The 15503-nt window shown below is 40.2% G+C and overlaps 1 protein-coding gene across 8 annotated transcripts in view; it reads right to left on the bottom strand.

The window, feature by feature from the left end:
* Positions 1-15503, bottom strand: part of Smarca2 (SWI/SNF related, matrix associated, actin dependent regulator of chromatin, subfamily a, member 2) — a 171948-nt gene that overhangs the window by 84853 nt on the left and 71592 nt on the right. For all 8 annotated transcript variants that reach the window (XM_005388607.2, XM_005388600.2, XM_005388605.2 and 5 more), the window contains 5 exons: positions 15269-15382; positions 7066-7173; positions 6277-6363; positions 2840-2886; positions 415-581 (listed from right to left, as the gene is read on the bottom strand). In XM_005388607.2, the coding sequence (XP_005388664.1) occupies positions 415-581; positions 2840-2886; positions 6277-6363; positions 7066-7173; positions 15269-15382 (523 nt within the window). The remainder of the gene's footprint in view (positions 1-414; positions 582-2839; positions 2887-6276; positions 6364-7065; positions 7174-15268; positions 15383-15503) is intronic.

The raw sequence follows: 15503 nt of genomic DNA, 5'->3' as shown, positions 1-15503 counted from the left end.
TAATAACAAATATAATCACAAATGACCCATTACATTATTACTGAAGAAAGGAGACACTTTATCCTTTACAGTATATCTCCACAGAAAAAGTCAAAGGCTTTTCAACATATTCTACATGGCGCACAGGTAAGAGTTGACTCTAAGAGCAAGGAAGACTTAAAATCTTCAGTTTTGTTTAATTATGGGACACTTAAGTGACTCTGAGCTCATCTGTGTTGATTTGTAGGTGAGATAAACTATGCACATGGTGTCAACATTCTTAAAGCTAGGGGGTATTGCCATCTGGAAAACGAGCACCCACCCTTCTAGTCAATTCCTCACTTTTCTTCCTTTTTGGCTGAAGTTGGATTTAAGTGCCACAATCCCTCCATTTTCAGTCACACAGCTTCTGAGTCTAACACTTCCTGCACTTACCATCAAGACGCAGGTAAAGGAAGTTCCGGAAAGCAAAGTAATCCTCCATGATGGTCATGAGAGACGTCATCTGGCAGAAAAGCAGCACGCGGTGATTAGTCGCTCTCAGTTTTGGCAGAATACGATCAAGTAGCTCAAACTTTCCTGAGGCCCGATACAGCTCAGCCCTGAACCCAAAAATGCAAAACAAGAAGGCAGTATTACTGCTGTCTTCCTGAAGGATCCAGTACTGCTCTGATGCTTTTGCGTAGTGCCTGGCACGTAGTAAACCATCAGTGAGAACTGTGGAATCAGTGAATGACTACCAACTCCAAAGCAATGGGAATGTTTATTGAAGGAAGAAAATATATTTCCATAAAACCCATAAACGGTGTATCTTCCATGCTAGGTTGATGGCTGATTCTAGAATAAAAAGGAAAGCTTTTATGTGCCTAATACTTTTCAGGGTCTCATTCAACTTTGTCTCTTTGTCTTTAAGTCCCTACTATTAAGTATATAAAATTGTTAACTTGGGGTCCTCACAAATCATTCAAATTCTTATTGAGGGGCCAGGGATATAGCTCAGCAGCTCAGTACCTGCCTGGCAAATGCGAGGTCAAGAGTTCAATTCCCAGTACCCAAAAAAATTCTTACTAAGCATCTATCATGTGCAAAGCACAATACTAGGCATGTGTATAGTGATAAAGAAAATGAATAAATGTACTGTGGTGAATACTATAAATAAAAATACCAAGTAACAATAAGAGGACTCATAGCAGTACCTGCCACCCTCTGTAGATTAGAGTGACGTTTGGCAAACTTTGGCCCTGGTCTGCTGCCTCGTTACAAATAAAGTTTTATCAGAACACAGTCATGCTCACTCATTGCTGTCTGGTCTGGCTGCTTTCAAGCTATACTGGCCAAAGTGAGTGGGTGTCAGAGACATTGTACAGCCGCAGAGCTGAGTATAGAGTATGACTGGTGTAGAGTATGAAAGGTAATCTCCCTGAAGAGATAGCATTTCAGCTGGACCTGGACAGAACGAGTTAAATGGCATCCAGGTGAAAAGGGAGGGGTGGGGATAGAGAGGAGGAGATTCCAGGGAATGGAAAATATGAAGGCTCAGAGGGTAAAGAAGGCTGATGAGTGTGAGAAATGCAACACACTAATGGCGAGTGTGTTTAACCTGAAGGGACAAGGAAATTGGCCCAGGAGAACAGAGACAGGGAAGCAGGGATAGGCGCTCCACTAGCTTCACTGAGTGTTCTGGTTTTCACTGCAATGGGCAACCACTGATGTGTTTTACACACAGCAGTGACAAGACCTGGTGCACATTTTATATGTCACCTTGGACACTGTGTGCAGTGGCCTGAGGAGAAGACTAGAACTCTGTCTCCTGCAGCAGTGAAGGTCAAAAATACAAAGGAACCTGGTGGAGGTGATGCTATCACATAGAGAAAGCTAATGCAAGGCCCTCTTCCTCCACAATCAACCACTTTTTTTTTTTCTTCCAGCAGTGTAGTTTACACGTTATTAAAACTTAATTTAAGGGTTGCTATGGGTTGGAGAACTCGCCAGTATAATTGCAGCCTACAATACTGAAATGTAGCACTGGGATGCTGAGTTTATGTCACAGTGTATACTGTCTCTAACAGCCAGATTTTCAAATGTATGTCCTCTTGCTGTCCATCCTCTTCTCTGACCTCCAGGTAACTCTGCATGCCGTGTTTTCATCCTGCAACACTGGTCAAGCTGCTGGGAGCAGGGGTGACCATCAGACCCAAAGGACAGGGAAGGAATTCACTGACATCGCTCTGGCATGGGTGACAGTTCCCCATCTTGTCCAGTAATTCTGTCTGCCTTTGGGATCCAACCGGGATCCCCTACCCTAATAACACATCTTCCCCATGACCAAAGGGACACAACAGACTTTCTGTTAGTGTAAGCTTCACCTTTTTGTTGTAAGACAGGATTCTCTTTCACAGTCTCTGCTAGTGAAAAAGCCATATCTATAACGCATGACTGTGAAATTGTACACAGTTATAACAAATGAGACATTTCCTCCCATGCACATGAATGTTAATGATCAACATGAAATTTAATAAGATAAATTCTCTTCGAGCCTAAGCTACGGCTTTGGTTAGAATTGAAAACCCCTCAGACTTCAGTAACATTCTAGACCTTCAGGATACTGTTAGGTCTATTAAGTGAAATCTATGTCCTCTGAATGGCCACTTGCTCAAGGCAAGTAGTAATTTATGCCAATAAAGTAAAAAAAAAAAAAGTTGATATCATTTCACTCAACAACTTTGGGCCTTTCACTAAGAAGCAAAAAGGGCTAAGGGGATCACAGTATTACTTGCATGATAGAAAACACTTTAGAGAGAAGGAGTTCAGGTACGACCAATAACATTATATTTCAAAAGAAAAAAAAGTTTAGATTTACCCATTGATGACCCCATTTGAATAGCCCAGGTGTTCAGCAAAGGATTCCTTTAAAAAAAGAGAGAGAACAACGTAACTTTAAAAATGCAATTATTAATTTAATGGTTTCTCTTTCAGTGAGGTCACCCTATGTATTTTAGAGAATAAAGGAAACAAAATAATAAAACAATAAGAAAAGACTCATTGTTGACTGAACCGGAAACTCAGTGTCTTTGAGATCAGAGTTTGGTTCCCCAGAAATGGATCCTGGTCTCCCAGGTGAGAGCTCAGCTCTAGTCTGACAGTGACTGAGCAAATGTTGGCCCAGGTCCGAGCCCGTAGTTCTTCCTAGGGCTCAACCCACAAAAGGAGTTCGGAGTCTAGGCTAGAGCAAGAGCTTAGTACCAGCAAGTCAGGATTGATATGGGAACATAAAAGTAAAGCAGAAAATAATGCAAACGCAATGAAAATAACAGTGATTATACACGGCCATTCTTAGTGGCATCGCTAACACGCCTTCCACGCCGTGCTTTCTCCCCCTTTACAAATAAGCCCTGAACTACTCTACTCTCAGTGTCTGGCTTCCACTGTTAAAATATAGACTTACTTACTTAACCCCTTTCTTACAGATTCAGAGGAAGAAATGTTGGACGGTCCTCTGAGTTCTATTTCCACTTTACAGAAACAGACCATCTAAGGGTGACGAGCAAGTCACACTTTCACATTAGCCAGCAGCTGTCCCTTTTCTGCTTCCCTCTTCACTGCAGTTTTTTCTTGAAGGGGACCAAATCTTCCCCTTTCTACTCTCAAATCCACTCACCCCTGGCAGCAGGTTTCAGCCCCTCAGAACACTACCCAGTGGCAAAATGGACACACGAGTACAATGACCAAAACCCCACTCCACTTTCCAAAAGCAGGCTTACAGCCTCCCCTCTGGCCATTCTTCACTTCACTTTTAGGTCCTACCACTTTCTATCAGCAGGGCTGGGCAAACAAAAGCAATGTTATGTATCCATGGGCTGTGATAAGATTAGGTCTCAGTATCCTTTAAAAAAGTGCTTCCATTTCTCCAGACTGACAGTTCCCAGGGAAGCAGGGAGAACGCTATTGAGACTGAACTTCTGGAATGACTTGGTATCAGCAAAGGGTTGTGTAGCAAACAGAACAAAACAAAGGCACACAGCATCTCAGGCCTTTAACTGCCAATGGAGTCTCTAGTACCTGTGGGACTCTCATTTCTAGGAGTAAGCTCCTCAAAGCTTTGTACGTCAGGACAAGTGCAAATCGAAGCCTGCCTTTCCCCTAATTACACTTAAAGTATAGACAGGCAGGCACTGGCAGGCATGTTCCTTAGCTTAGCTTCCTTTATGACCCCCGGGCCCTGCTAGAGCTCCTGACAGAAGCTGGCAGAGAGAAGTTGTCCTCTATCCCTTCCTTCCTGGTATGGTCCAGCATGTTTCCAAGGTGAATTTTTTGTGATATCCAAAATACAATAAGACGAACATTTAATTTTCTTAATTTTCAAGTCCCTCATAGCCTTCTATAGTTCAAATTAAACATCTTAAAGCTGTCTTCCAGAGAAATGGGATGGTGAAAGGTATGACCCCAATCCTTTCCATCTTTCTTCATTTTTCCCGGCTCCCCCAGCCCAACATATACTCAGCACTGACTCACTAACACCCTACATCTCTTTAATACATTAATTTACAAAATGCTTCATGTATTATTATGTAAAAGTCAACCTACCTGCCAGTCTCATAATCAGTCATCACCCTCTCATTACAAATCATGCAGACTACAGCATGGAGATTCTGAGTGAGTTACCCCACATCACAGTGACAAAGTGGCCTGTGACATGAACCCACTATTGCCTCTTAGAGAGTCCTCCTTCTATATGCAATAGCTGTTGCTTGTCTGCAGGATTTTTTAAGTGTTATTTCTGTTGTCATTTCACCTGGGTCTGTAAAGAAGCCCCTGCCCTATATTAAAAGTCTTGCTTTAATTCTACCGGGTGGCCCTCTGTGACTGTGGAAGCCCCCTCTGTGTCCACGGAGGCACTCCCCCGCCCACAGATACTCTCCCTTGTTTTTGGATGCTCTCCCATCTCTGGAAGCTCTCCCTGGTGCTCACGGATGCCTTCCTCTTTGTGCATAGATGCTCTCTCCTGTGGCCATGCCTGCTTTGTCTATGGATGTTCTACCTTGTGCCTAGGGTGCTCTCACCTGGGTCCATAAATATTCTCCCCTATGTCACAGATACTCTCCCCTGGGTTCACAGACCTCTCCTCTGTGTCCAAGGATATGTCTCTGTTATGTCAACAAATACTCTCCTGCATTCATAGAAACCTTCCCCTGTATCTACTGATACTTTCCCCCATGTCTAAGATGTTTGCTTAAATTGACAGACACTATCACCTATGTGCAGAGACTCTTCCCTATATCCACAGATGTTCTTCCCGAAGTGTATGGCTAGTCTCTCTCAAGTAATTACTCAGCATAGTTGAGTATGTGGACTCAACTACATGTGGACAGGGTATGAAATAAATACCCTGACCTAACAGGCACAATTGCCCAAAATAAGGGAGGAAAAAAGAATATGCAAAATTAAAACTATTTCACTTTTTATCCTGTAAGTTTTGATTTTATATAAGCTTCTATTTATTTACTGTTTTTAAATAAACTGGTGCAGATTACTGGAGCCCTGTAGTGAATCTCCCCTCACTCTCTTGCTGAATTTTCAGTAGAAAGCAGGCCCTATACTGGCAAATAATCACCCTCAGGCTCATGTGCCTCTGCAGCAACTCTGAAAAAGGCACTTGATGACTACAGTGGTTTTCATTCCTGCCCCAGTCAAGTGCCCCTCCTGGAGCAGGGAAGCAAACTTGTCATATGCAGAGAACAAAGCGGAAAATGTCCTCTCCCCTCAAGCCAGCTTTCCAGGGACCTAAACATCAGAATAAAAGCCCTGATTTACATCACCACAATGGAAACAAAACAGGAAAAATATAATTTAAGTAACAGAATAAAGCCAGTGTCTTTCACAAGCAAAATATTGAAAGGACATCTTTCTCTTCAATATTTATAAATGCATTATTTTAATATTATTCATAGCATCCTTCAGAGGAAGCTAGGTGTATTTGTCATTATCTTCAATTTCAGAGCTTCTACCATAACAAGGTAATTCACAGTACTTACCCAAACCCACATAAACAGCCCTGCCTACACCATTTTCTCACTACTTTAAACTCGTAGTTATAAAATTCCAGATGCCCAGGCGCTTGGTGACATTGATAATTCACACCCCAAAGTCATGTTCGTTAATTCTACTTGGAGACCTATCAGATCGTGATGTTTTTTGACTTTTATACTCATCCTTTATACCTACTTTACTTTTTTGCTTTATAAACTAAGCTTAGTAAGATGAGCACAATCAGGATCAAAACACAGGATACTGACTTACCTCAATGTGTTGAAACATATATGGGTGATTGCAGATTTTTCTCAGCTGCATGATAGTGTTCATAAGCGTCTTTGCCCCTCCTTTCCCCTGAGAACAAATGAAAAGAGACAAACAGAACTACTTATCCATTGATCAAATATTTCCAGTTTTTAAAAACTAGGCTTGAGGGCTCGGGGAGGGGCTATCAAGTTCAGAGGAAGTATTTGCCTAGCATGTGCCAAGTTGTGGATTCAAATGCTAGTACCGCCAATCAATCAATAGACCAAAGGCTTCTTACAGAAAGGACAAAGGGCTGCAGGACTTCTCAGTTACCTATACACCCTGTAGTCCAATGCTCTTTTGTTCCAAGTTACATAAGACATCTTCTTAAGCTAGCCTGTCCTACAGAAAAAGTGAATCTTGAAGAACTATGTCAAGTTGTTAGCTTTGTGACATGATTCTCTACTGCCTAGGATTCTGGAAGATGGAACACAGAACAGATGCCCTGGGAGTGAAATAGATTTTAAAACTTTCTAAAATGCCATGTGACACTTTGGCAGAATGTGTTTTCTGCAGAACTGATGTGAGCAGAGCTGTCTTTTGGTAATAAGAACATGCTCCCTCTTCCCTTCTGCCCCAGTGCAGGTAGCAGGTTCAGAGGTTTTTGGCAGCTATGATAGCTACAAAAAGGCCCCACTCATTTACTTTCATGAATCGGCATTAGCAGGGATGCTTCCCGGAAACAGTCAGCGCCACAGCACCAGAAGATGTGCCCTGATACCTTTAGATGCACTGGCTTCCGCAACATACCTTCTTATCCTTCTCAGAACCATCTGTGAGGAGGATGCCCTTGGCTTGCATATGGCGATAGAGAATCTTCTGCAGAGCTGACATGTCGCACTTGATCACATATTCAACCTGGGAGAAGAGAACAGGAGGCAGGTAGGAGCAGGAGGGGGAAGTTCTGTTTTAAGACAACTGTTCAGACATGGCTGCTGGCAGCACTCCTGGAATCACGAAGGCACCTGTTTCCCCTTCTTGGATTCGGGGTGGTGGATAGGACAGGTTTACAGAAGAGACTATGGTCCTCATTGTTACAGATGCCAAGATAATGGTGAGACCTTTAAAAGGCTACGTGAGGCTGAAGCTGGGTCACGTTTTCTAAAATCTCTTGACTTGGTTCCATATTTGAAAGAGAGTGGTTTACCAGCTGCTCCCATTCAAAGTTGATCCATAGACAGTATGACTGTTTTCCTTCTTCTTCTCAGCTGCTGTGTATCCCCTTTTACATGAACAGTTTTAGAAAAAAAACCCAGCAACTTTTCTATCTCCTATGATTTTTTTCACATAACATTTTTATTTGGTCATATGTAAGTGTCCCCACTACTAGTCTTCATGAAAGTGAGACTTATGGCAGGCCTAGGGTGACTGTCACTCACCTGTACCCCTGACAAATAACAGGACAATGTAATGAGCATCACAGTTGAAGGAGAGGAATTAATCCATAATTGGACAGAACTTTATAGCCATCTATAAAATGACAAGGCCTCCTATGCTTCCTAGTGAAATACTGCAAAGTCCAATCTAAAACAGTTGCAGGGAATTTACGTGCCAGTTTATCACACACCTGCAATGCTTCATTCCTCTCCTAATGCATGAAATCTGCCTTATTTCCTTTGTTGTTCCTTATTAAAAAGTCCCAAGCATACAAATGTGCAATTTTCATAATAAACATCAGATTAATGTCTAGAAATGTGCAGAATGTAATTAAAAGTAAATCAGCCCAATGTTTAATAAACTGATTTAAAATGATCAGGTTAATTTTAGCTCTAAGGGCCAGAAAAAAGAGGTCAGAGACGAGGAGAGGTTAAGTATTCATTCAATTTTTCCTTTAGAAGGAACCTATATGGCCAGGGTGAACAAACTCGTTTTGATTAATAAAGTCAGATTAGACAAGGCTTGCTCTTTTGCAGAAAGGAAGAGTAAATAATCGACCAAAAATGTGCTTTAGTTTATAATGACTCTGTAGGGAGGAAAAACAATCCTAAAATTTTGGTAAGTATACATTGGGTATGCATTTTCTGTTTGACATATTTGATTATGCCAAATGTTTAAAGTATCACTCTTTTTTAAACACTTACTTTTGCAGCTTTTGGAGGTAGAAATGAGAAAAATTACTTAAAGTGTACAAAGTGACCGTATGACTATATGAGTTTGATGTACACATGAATTGTGAAATGATTGCTACTCTCCTGCTTTCTCAAGAATTTGCAACTCATGAAGTTTAATCATGGTGAAGCAAAATGTTTAAAAAAACTTTAGACTTTTTACCAAGGAGGGTGGTAAAATGACATCAAGGGCCAATATCACTGAGCTCTTTCTATGTTTGAGGTCCCGTGCAAAATACTTCACACACTTTTTCTCATTTACCCCATAGCACAGCTCTATGGGACAGTCACATTTAGCCTTCTCACTTTCTACACAAAGGATCTGAGCATCAGAGATAAATCTACTGGCCCAAAGTAATCATGCAATGGTGAAGTTAAGATTTGAAACACAGTCCGTTTTCATAAGGTGCCCACTAAGGGTGACCAAGAAATCTTTCAAGCTTCCCAACTCTGCTGATGTTCGCCTTCCCCTGGGCCTCCCTGTTGCCTTGTTCTCACTTTTCTGAAGGTGGAAGACATGCGTGCTGCTGGTTATAAAATGCAGTAGGTGATGGCAGATCCAGAATTAAAGACAGAACACTCATGCCCTGCCCATCACTAAGCTATTGCTAAGAGCTGGAAGGAATGGAGCTTGGGGAGCAGGAGGTATTTGGGATTCCCTGGAGACAACAAGGCCAAGCATCCTCACAAGGACCATGTCAGCAGAGAGACAAGCTCCTCTGGAGGATCCACTAGCTATTCTTGGAAGGTGAAGTCACCCTAACCCTCCTTTCTAGCATGATTATGGGGTAACAGAAGCTGGTTTGTACACATGGTAATCTTTTTTTTTTTGAGACAGGGTCTCACTGTGTAGTTTAGGCTGGCCTTGAGTTCACTATGTAGCCCAGGCTGGTCCCAAACTCACAGTGATGCTCCTGCCTCAGCCTCCAGACTGCTGGGATTACAAGTGAGTGCTGGGATTACAGGAGTGCACCACCATGTCCAGCTTGATAATCATTGTCATTAACTTCACAACTATATTTGACATTTGCTCCTGGAACCTCCTCAAACAATTCCAAACTACTGTTTTTTCACTTTTCTTGCAAAGTAGGATGGACTTAGTCTCAGGGCTGCTCTCTAAATCCAACTGTACTTGCAGGCTTTTTTTAACATCTTCCCCAGTCAACTAAAACTGATATTCCCTCTCACTTTCCTCAAGAGAGTCGGTCGTAAAGCTTGTCTACTGGCCTTTCCTTATAAGGAAGACATGCCACAGCACGTCTTCCTAATATATATCCGCGTTCAGGAAACTCACATAGACTCCAAAAAGCAGAAAGCAAATGAACCAGCCAGTAAGTGTGAGCAGACAGTCAATTGTCCAAGCAGTGCAGGTTCCTGCTGGGACCCAGACCATCTATCCCAGGCATATAACTTGCTGAAATGCACCATACCATGTGGGAATCAGTGTCAGTCTGCATTAGTACAGCTTGATTTTTTTTATTTTTAAGAGAAAAATAAATATACATGGTTGTTCTAATATTAGTCTGCTCCCCAGTGGATTACTAGCAAGCACTCCCCTTGAATATACCCTATGTACATGCTCTAGAGATTCTTGCCCTAAAGTACTTGAGTGCCTGGATTACTCATTCTGTTAGGTTGGAAGGTGTTTCCCTCCACTGCCATATCAGCATTTTGTGTAAATAGACATCACCTCTGAGGCTAAGTTTCACGACCCGTCCCACCATGCCTTCCATTTCTGGGGTTGCCACTACACCTTCTACCAGCATGAGAACAAGATAAAGCAGAGAGCAGACAAGCTACAGGTGTGGACTAAGAAAAGTAGTAGACTGAATGATCCTAATGTAGACATACAGACCAACAGAAATGAAGTGAGAGAAGTTTCCATAGTCATGCTGGTTTCAACCCAGTTGGGTCTGAGATCATCCCCTAAAATGTGATGGCGCCTAATTACAACGTGAAAGTGAGAGTTTCTCAAGATATATGAATGCTGTAAGAGGGACTTCTTGATGGGAATGATTCCCCCAAGAAGTCAGGCATGGGAGATTTGTTCAAATTATAGTGTAATTATCTGCTAAAAAATTTATGTTAATAAATACACTAGTCCCTATAAGTAGGCCAATCTGGTGACTATATTGGTCAAAAATTCTCATATAGCAGTAGAAGAAGCTGAGCTTTATTTGTAGTTTCTGCCTGTGTGCTGTTCTTCTTTTATAATTTCTGTTTCAAAAAGGTAGATTATTGGAAAAATGACCCTGGATTGCTATATGTCATACACAGTATGGCCACTTTGTGAACTGAGATTTTTAAACAATATGATTCAGTTAACGAAAGGCCCAGGTTCTGGAACCTGTGGCATGAGAGAGGAACAACTGTAATGATTAATCATATTAAGCATTCCAAACTTTTATATAAAGAAAGCTGTTCATTGAAAGAAATCTTTTTAAAGTACCATATGCAAATTATATCAAAATCAGGATAGATTTTAGGTAGTCCAACCTCTTACAAAACTCACATTATATACATATTTTAATGGTTTTGCACATCAATTTGCATAGTTAGTTCCTGACGATATGAATTAACAAAGCAGAGTCAGCAGTGACAAACTCAAACGGAAGCTAAACCGAAAAATCAATTTTCATTTAGCTTAAGTTCTTTTATATAGTCCCTTACCTATGAACTGGCATTCTTTCCAGTGTATAAGGATAGATTTATGCCAGCAGATTGATTGGTGGTGGTTGGACACAATATATTTCCTCATACATTAGGTATTTCATTAGTCTAATACTAAAACTAATTTTCTTATGCAGCAGAGATATATTTATCAAACTGTGGCCTTCCTGTACTTGCTTCAATGTCACCAGAAGGAATATAAAGATACTCTACAGTGTTAGATATTAAAGTAATGCAAATTGAAAGATACTACCACACATCTATTGAAATGGCTAAAAATAAATTATTTTTAAAAACTTCACAATACCAAGAATTGATAAAAATGTGGAGGAACTGGAATGCTCACACCTTGGTAATGGACTACAAAGCAGTTCAGCCAGTACAGAAAACAAAACCAAAGTTTCTTATAATTCTGGATGGTTGACCATCCAACTGACCATCATACTCCTAGGTATTTGTTCAAGTAAAATGAAAAGCTACTTTCACACAAAAACCTCTATCGATACAGCTGTTTACAGCAGCTATATTCATAATCTTCAAAAATTATAAACAACCCAAATGTTTCTCAACTAAATGGATACACAAGCTGATGTACTTCCATGTAGCAGAATACTGTTCAGCAGTAAAAATGAACCAACTGTTGATATGTGTAATGACTTGGATGACTCTCAATCAAACACGTAGCACTGGGTGAAAAAAATGCTACATATTGTTTGTAGCATTACATTTTGAAAAAGACAAAACCACTCATTACATTTTGAAAAAGACAAAACCGGGGCTGGGGATTTAGCTCAGCAGCACAGCGCCTGCCTGGCAAACGCATGGTCATGAGTTTGATTCCCAGTACCGGAGAAAAACCAAAAACCAAAAAAAAGAAAACGACAAAACCTTATGGATGGACAGCAGAACAGGGGTCCCATGAAGCTAAGGCTAGATAGAGGGTTTGACTAAAGGGGTAGCACCAGGGAAATTTTGGAAGGTGTCTTAGTTACTTTTCTCAATGCTGAGACAAAATACCTAACCCCACAAGTTAAAGGAAGAAAGGTTCACTTAATTCACAGCTTGAAGATGTTTCAGTCCTTAATCAGCAGACTCCAAGGCAGGGTACTTTGGCAAAGGGGCACTGCAGAGGAGAAAGAATTTATGGCAAGCAGAAGAGGGTACAAGCAAGCATGCAAGGAATGACCATAGCTGTTTCTATCCTTTATCTTATCCAGGATACTTAGGGTGGGTAGCATTTATACCCTTAATCCTAGCATCGCACCATGAATCAATTCCAGGGTCACACACTCTAGATCCAGCCATCTCTGAAAAAGCCCCACTTATGACTGCATAAGGCTTTGAGGGGACATCTAGACACAAGCCATAACAGAAAGGTAGCTGATAGAATTGTTCTGTAGTTTGGTTATAGACATGTACACATAGAATAATTCTATGCATTTGTTAAAACTCACAGAACTATCTACCAGAAAGAGTTAATTTTACTATTTATAAATTAACACACAGAATTAAAGAAAACTTTCCTGATTATTTTTTATAAAAACATTTGAGAATAATTGCTATGGAAGTATTAGCCTTTTTCTGCTATCATCCAGGATTCCTTTATGGATTCTGTCACAGGTCAAGTAAGACACACATGTTGTTGGTGGGCATACGCAAATGGTAGCAGAAGAAACCTCCTTACCTCAAAAATGACAATTAAATTTCCAGCTTTCCCCAGCTTAAAAAAAAAAACAATCCTACTAAGGCACAAAAGGCATAGCTTGAACAATGGTTAAACCAGGACAAAATAGCCACATATTGTATATGTATAGACTGACCAGTCCTCACACAGGGACACATAGGTGGGCCACAGAAAGCACAGCAAAAAACAAGAAAAAGTATCAAAAAGTTGGACAAGAGGGTAGGATGCCCATTAACAATAAAAGCAGCAACACAAGCAGGAAATAAGGTCTACGGTAGGAGTACCTGTCACTAGTTAGTGAGCCATGTACCTGGCAGAACATTATGAGCACTACATCTACTTAATCCTCATTCTGTGACGCAGGTGTATGTTTCCAGTTCACCGATGAGAACACTGAGAACCTTTTGTGTTAAATGACCTACGAAGTTCACATAGTAACTGAAGGAGAATGCACTGGGGAGCCATGTCCACTGACGCATGCAGAAGCCATGGTTTGTACCCCCAGAATGCTTCAGAAGATGGTAACACACTTTGAAGGTAATGAATACTTATAAAGGTGTCCATACACAATATCACACACAGATTATTGTGTACACCTCTCATACAATACACGTTATATCCTAAAGAGCACAAGTAGAAAACTTACTCTTGACAATCTGCAAGCAAGTACATTTTCTCAAATGTATTATCTATCCTTCAAGGGTACTCAGGAAGGTCTCTTGTAGAAAGAGGGGGAAGGTCTCTTGTAGAAAGAACCACAGGGTAAATATTTCAGTAAAGCAAAGAATTCCTTTGTGATATAATTGATCACACCATAATCCTTCTGCTCTGAATGTTTGGATTTTCTGCAAGGAATTTCCTTAAAACAGAGCATACCTTTAACCTGAAATGTGTTTTTCAAAATCAATCTATATTAGCCAGTCCTGACATGAATAAACAAGATTAAGAAGTTTCATGAAATGAATAAATCAAGGGCTTCAGTTGGTTGCTTTTCATTTTATACCTCTTCTAAAGAAAAAAAAAAAAAGGAAATTTGGGATATCCTAAAATTATTACCATTCCCTATCTGGAACTTGCAGGACCAGAGGGACAGCCAGGAAGGAGACCATGGCAGCCACAGAAGCACTGTAAACACTCCCCAGTTTAATGTTTCAGCTTAACTTACTCAACTTCAACTTGAACAACTCAACTCACCTCTTGGGTGTTACCAACTTCAACTTGAACAACTTCAACTCACCTCTTGGGTGTTACCAAAGAGGTGAAGCCCACAGGAAGTCAAAGGAATATCAACAGCACTCAATCCTAAAGATGCATTCATCAGCAAAATAAAATACTTAAATATTTAGCCTTTTAATATGCTAAGCATGGTACAAAAAATTGTATTCTTAATTTTATTCTATTAATGAATAAGAAAATAGAGAGTAAAATTCTCAGCAAAGTGATCAACTCTGTACACCATCTTGCCAAGTCCCATTTTAAAATGAACAGGATGAACCAATCTGTCCAAAAATAGTAGTTACCCAGAAAAACCACAATCATGCAAATATAAGACATTTAAGAATTGGCTCAGCTAAAGAAACTCAAATAAAAATATCTCATGTTACAAATAGACTATCTTTAAGAGAAGGCAATTTAGACTTCAAATATGCATAGTTCCAAAATATGATGAGATATACATTAAACTAATACTCAAATACAACCCCAAACTGTGGAGCTAGGGCTTAAAAGACATTATAAAAGCAATGAAAACTCAATTTCCAAAGAGCAGTCTGAAAAAAAATGTTAACAGGAATTTAATTTTTATGGCACAGGAGAAAAGCCATATCAGAGAATAATTAGATGATTTGCCTGTAATCTGCACAAACTATTTTTCACTTGCTATCAGAATGCTGATGACATCACAACATTAAATATTGAATAAACTTCCAGGAAACCTGGCAGATGTTACCATGCCCTTCAGTAAGGACACAAATCCTAAACTCAAATCCATATTTGCCTTACCAGCAGGAGAGTTTTGGAGGGACCTGCAACAGTGAACTCACTAAGGTCAGTAAACTTTTAAAAATCTAAAATTAAAATGCGATGAGACTCAATGAATTTGACAATTTTGTAGAATCTTCCCCAAAGCTTTTGAGAACCAGGTTGCAAAATGCTACAATTTCCCTTCTCTCTGTAGGTGTATCAAACAAAAAAGCACTTTGGAGATTTTCAAGATACCTGTAACTAATATATAAGCCTGCTATTTCAGAAATGCAATTTGAGGATCAGGCATTTCAAATGCATTTCCAAGGGTAAAATAAAGGCCTCACAACTTTTGCATTTGCAACATGTTTTCTGCATACCTGTAATCCCTGCACTCAGGATGGTGAGGCAAGAGGACTGTGAGTTCCAGCCAGCCTGGGATGCATGTCCAAGGCTACCCTGGACTTCTTAAGATCGTGTCTCAACAAAACAAAAATAAAACAACAACAACAGCAAAGAAAAAACATACTTTTTCTGGAAGCTGAGATTCAACTTCTTTCTTCAATCTCCTCAATAAAAATGGTCTCAGCACCTTGTGTAGACGCCTGATGATTAGTATGGTTTCTTCTTCATTTAAGTCCACCTACAAAGGAATTTTAGATGAATTTGGGTTTCTCTAAGGTCGTTTCACACAAAAAAGTATTATGCATACTTGTTGTGCGTTTCAACTTATAAATGAAATTTTACATGCACTAAAACCAGGC

Source organism: Chinchilla lanigera, unplaced genomic scaffold (genome assembly GCF_000276665.1).
Source record: "Chinchilla lanigera isolate Chin_1 unplaced genomic scaffold, ChiLan1.0 scaffold00033, whole genome shotgun sequence".
Classification (NCBI taxonomy): Eukaryota; Metazoa; Chordata; class Mammalia; order Rodentia; family Chinchillidae; genus Chinchilla; species Chinchilla lanigera.
The sequence above is the reverse complement of the archived record's forward strand: the minus strand, read 5'-3'. Positions and strand labels throughout refer to the sequence as shown.